At 32.8% G+C, this 4,100-nt stretch overlaps 1 protein-coding gene across 3 annotated transcripts; it reads right to left on the bottom strand.

Moving 5' to 3' along the window:
- Nucleotides 1-458: 458 nt before the first annotated feature.
- Nucleotides 459-3,615, bottom strand: LOC101490447 (uncharacterized). 3 transcript variants are annotated; one of them, XM_012718788.3, is made up of 3 exons: nt 1,184-3,615; nt 989-1,079; nt 459-850 (listed from the first exon to the last, which is right to left on the bottom strand). In XM_012718788.3, the coding sequence occupies exon 1, from the start codon at nt 3,447-3,449 to the stop codon at nt 1,683-1,685; it is 1,767 nt and encodes a 588-aa protein (XP_012574242.1). In that variant the 5' UTR covers nt 3,450-3,615; the 3' UTR covers nt 459-850; nt 989-1,079; nt 1,184-1,682. The 3 variants fall into 3 exon arrangements, with proteins under 3 accessions (XP_012574242.1, XP_012574243.1, XP_004511038.1); XM_012718789.3 differs by having other exon boundaries at nt 989-1,073; XM_004510981.4 differs by having other exon boundaries at nt 989-3,615.
- Between the last annotated feature and the right edge of the window lie 485 nt (nt 3,616-4,100).

The following is a 4,100-nucleotide window of genomic DNA, read 5'->3' as shown; positions in this document are numbered from 1 at the left end:
TGAGAAGAGTGAGTAAAACCAAAATCATATGATATACTTATATAGAAAGGAATAACAAAAGGAACCATAGAAGAGTTTAAAGAAGTTATTAAATAAATAAATAAACAAATAATTTATGTAACTTGGAACTGGACAGTACCTGTGCAAAAAAATACCTTTTTGCATGGGGATGATTGTGTGGTTGGCATAGCAGAGCTTTCCGTTAGTTATGAACTCAATGATTGGCCGACTCCAATGCCTAAAATTATGCTATCATTGTTTTTCTAACTTGTACCATGCAGTGCTATTTATTTGTTATACAAATGTTTTCTTACGATTGTCTGTAACAGTTTAAGTTTAGCTCACTAATTGCCCTAGTTCTTTTTTTTGTTCTGGGGCATCTTCTCTCTTTTGATTTTAAGCATTATCATTGTAAGAAATTATCATTATCATATCATATATTCAGAAGACTATATTACTGAATTAGAATAATTGAATGATTCATTGCTTAGTAGATTGATACAGTGGTCATTATATATAAAAGTTTTCCTTCCACTGCGACCAACCTCAACCACTTAAATGACTCAGTGTTGTCAGTTGCAGATCGCGGAAAATAACAGTCAGTTCAAATTCCGCCACACTATAGCTACTATTTAACAACATTGGACTAACTTTCGATTTTATCAGATTTACTTCTCGTTAATCTATCTCTACTTAGATATCTAATTTAATATCTTGAGTAGAATGCTATATCACAGACTAGAGGGTAGTTTCTCCTCCCAAATAGTATTTGTTCTTGACACTATGCAGAAGTTGCAAATTGCAACGATAATATGATTCAACAATAGAGTTAACTTTCACCAGCATTTCCCTGTCAAGGACGAAGAATGAAAACATGAATCATGAAGCAAACAACTAACAACCATTCAAAACATGTCAAAACATGAAGTGTGAAGCATACAACTAGCAACCATACAACAAAAAATTGAGATGAAATCAACAAACTAACCTTGGATGGATTGAAGGCCTAAAATCGATATCCTCGGATAAGAAACAAAGTTGAAATCAAGAAGCAGACTCCCCAAGAATCAAAACTGAAGCTAACATAGATGAAATGACTGAAGATTCAGATTCCAAAAGCTTCCAAAGAATAAAAACACAGCGCTAATTGGATCATACTGAAACTAATGAATTAAATACATACATTTTGATTGTCATGTTTCTTCTGCAAAACCTAGATCATAATCTACCTTGATGGATTTAATTCTGTAAAAAGCGACAAGAAAGAAGAACGAACTGAGATCGAGAGAGAAGGAAGATCTAAGATGAAAAGAGAAGGACAGTCTCACAGACAAAGAGAGAAGAACAATAAAAGAGAGAGCTCGAGAGACAATAGGAACTGATAGAGAAGCATGGGTGACAGAGAAGCTCGAGCGAGTGAGAAGCATCGCGGGAGACGCACGAAAGAGGGAGAAGAGTGGGAAATCTAAAATTCTCTCTTACAAGATGGTATTTAAAATCCCCTAATTTTATAGACAAATACTCAGTAAAATTACATTAATTTTAAAAATGTTTCCTGATTTTCATCCAAACCATGAATTTTAAGACAACTCATTTGATTAGCCTTAAAAAATTACATTAGCAATACATTGCCTACAATTTAAGCAAAAATCTTCTTTTAAATAAGCAGGATTATCGTCATATCATATCAGCATTTGTTGTATTTTATACATTGTATTTCTTGACATCAGACCCCTTTCCACCACATGATCCCAAAACATCTGTGACACTTTGGTTTCACTACCATCAGGAGCACTAAAGCATCTATAGATTTTGGCATTGATCATCAACATCCTCCTAGCCATCTCTTCTAACATATTTGAGGCAGCATTTGTGTTCCCTGATTTCCAGTAGGCATAAGCGAGACTAGTGTAGATAATGCTATCGCCGGAAATTCCCTTCCCTTCCATATGATATAACAACTTCTCAGCACATTCAATCCTTTCTATCTTGCATAACCTTCTTATTAATGCCCTATAAACTGAAACATCAAGACAAAACCCTTTACTCAGAAACTCATCTGGCAGTGCTAGAACTGCATCAGTATTGTCTTTTTTGCAATAGCAATCTACAATCCAAGAGTAAGTGCAATAACTTGGAGAAAATCCAGCATCAAGCATGACAAACAATAGTTCCTTGGCACTTTCAAGTTCACTCGTTTTGCAGAATCCATGAATCAGTGCTTTGTATGTAAAGGGATCAGGCTTTAGTCCAGCTTCTAACATCTTGTTTTTAAATTTCAAGGCAGAATTCAAATCTCCTATCTTGCAATATGCATTAATCAATGTGTTACATGTGATATTGTCAGCTTGGATTTTTCTTTCACTCATCTCATTCAAGAGTTTATTTGCATCCCTAATTCTGCCATCTGAACACAGCTTCCGCAAAATCGAATTATAAGTAACAACGCCAGGGTACAATCCCTTAGCCTCCATCGTCTCACGCAATCTCAAAGCTTCCTCCAGTTCATCCGTTTTACAATAACCATCAATCAATGTAGTATACGTCACATGATTCGGAGTGGCACTTTTGATTTCACCGAACATCCTCATAGCTTCTCTCATCCTACCTTCTTTGCAAAAGCCATAAATAAGAGAATTATAACTAACAATATCAAGATTTATTCCTTCTCTTTCCATTTTATCCTGGACCGATAAAGCCTCATAATGCATACCCTTTTTGCAATACAAAGCTATCAAAGTATTGTATGTGAAAATATCAGGAACCACACCCTTTCCTTCCATCTCATTCAGCAATTTTTCTGCCTTATCCACATCTCTCGATTTCGAACAAGCATGAATTAAACAATTGTAAACATAGATATTAGGAACAACCCCATCTTGAACCATTTTTTTATGAACCTTCCACACCACATTAGTAATCCCATCTTTCAACAAAGAGTTCAAAAGCACAGTACAAGCATGCAAATGAGGCTTGAATTTAAACAAACTCATCTGCTCAAAAACCTGAATTGCATCATGGGTCATCTTCGACTTCGCGTAATGTATCACAACCCAACTCAAAACATGGGAATTAACTTCTGGGTCATCATGAATCCTCACCAAAGAGGTCAAAACTGAAGGTGATGAAAGCATTTCCTTCTGAGCCATTTTATCAAGCACCTGTTGTGCAGTTTTGAAATGGCTGTGTTTTGTGAGCATGTGAATCATGGACCACGAACATTGTAAGGAATGAGTATAGTGTGGAATAGAGTGAACCCATTTGAAGAATTGGAAGATAAAAAAGGGTCCATAACCATGTTGTCTGAGGTGCAAGATTACTTGGTGAATGGTGGTGGAAGTGAGAGTAGAAGCAATTTTCAGTTTTAAGAGATTGTTCCAATTACCCTTCACAACAATTGCACACACACTATCAATTAAGTGCTTATTATGATTTTCAAACAAAACCATGTTTCTCAGTATGATACAATTGTAGCATAGTTTTTGTTCGCTACGTTGTTTGTTATGCTTGCTTTAACTTAAACCATTCAGTTAGAGAGAAGAGTGGTAAAAGGGATTGATTTGATGAATTTGGATATGAATCAAAAGAATCCATTAATTCATTAAGGATCCATTAAAAGATAAAAAAAACAATCTAATTCAACATTTAAAATAAAAACCATTTAATTTATTAATTATTATAGTTTCAAATGGATGGATATCCTTCATTCCATTTAATTATTTTTGAAGCATTTTAATAAATTAATTATAATATTTGTATTGTTTTTAAAAACTATATTTTCGTTTCATAGAAATATTCAATTTTTTATAAAATTTAAAAAAATCAGTTTTTTATTATTTTAAAATTATTAACTTTTAAAAATAATGCTATTATTTATTTAAAACCCAAGAAAATACTGTTTTTATATTATTTTAAAAATATGCTTTCTTATTATTTAGAAAATTATTTTATTTATTATCCTTAAAAAGCAGTTTTTTTTTTTACAGAGAAAAAAGCCTGTTTTTAACTTTTATTTTAAAATAAAGTATTAATTAAATATTATTATTTGTTTATTCTTAATTATTAAAAATATTCATAAAAAAAATATTAAATAAGGAGGG

The sequence above is a fragment of the Cicer arietinum genome, chromosome 7 (genome assembly GCF_000331145.2).
Source record: "Cicer arietinum cultivar CDC Frontier isolate Library 1 chromosome 7, Cicar.CDCFrontier_v2.0, whole genome shotgun sequence".
Taxonomy (NCBI): domain Eukaryota; kingdom Viridiplantae; phylum Streptophyta; class Magnoliopsida; order Fabales; family Fabaceae; genus Cicer; species Cicer arietinum.
This window is presented reverse-complemented; position numbering and strand designations above follow the sequence as displayed.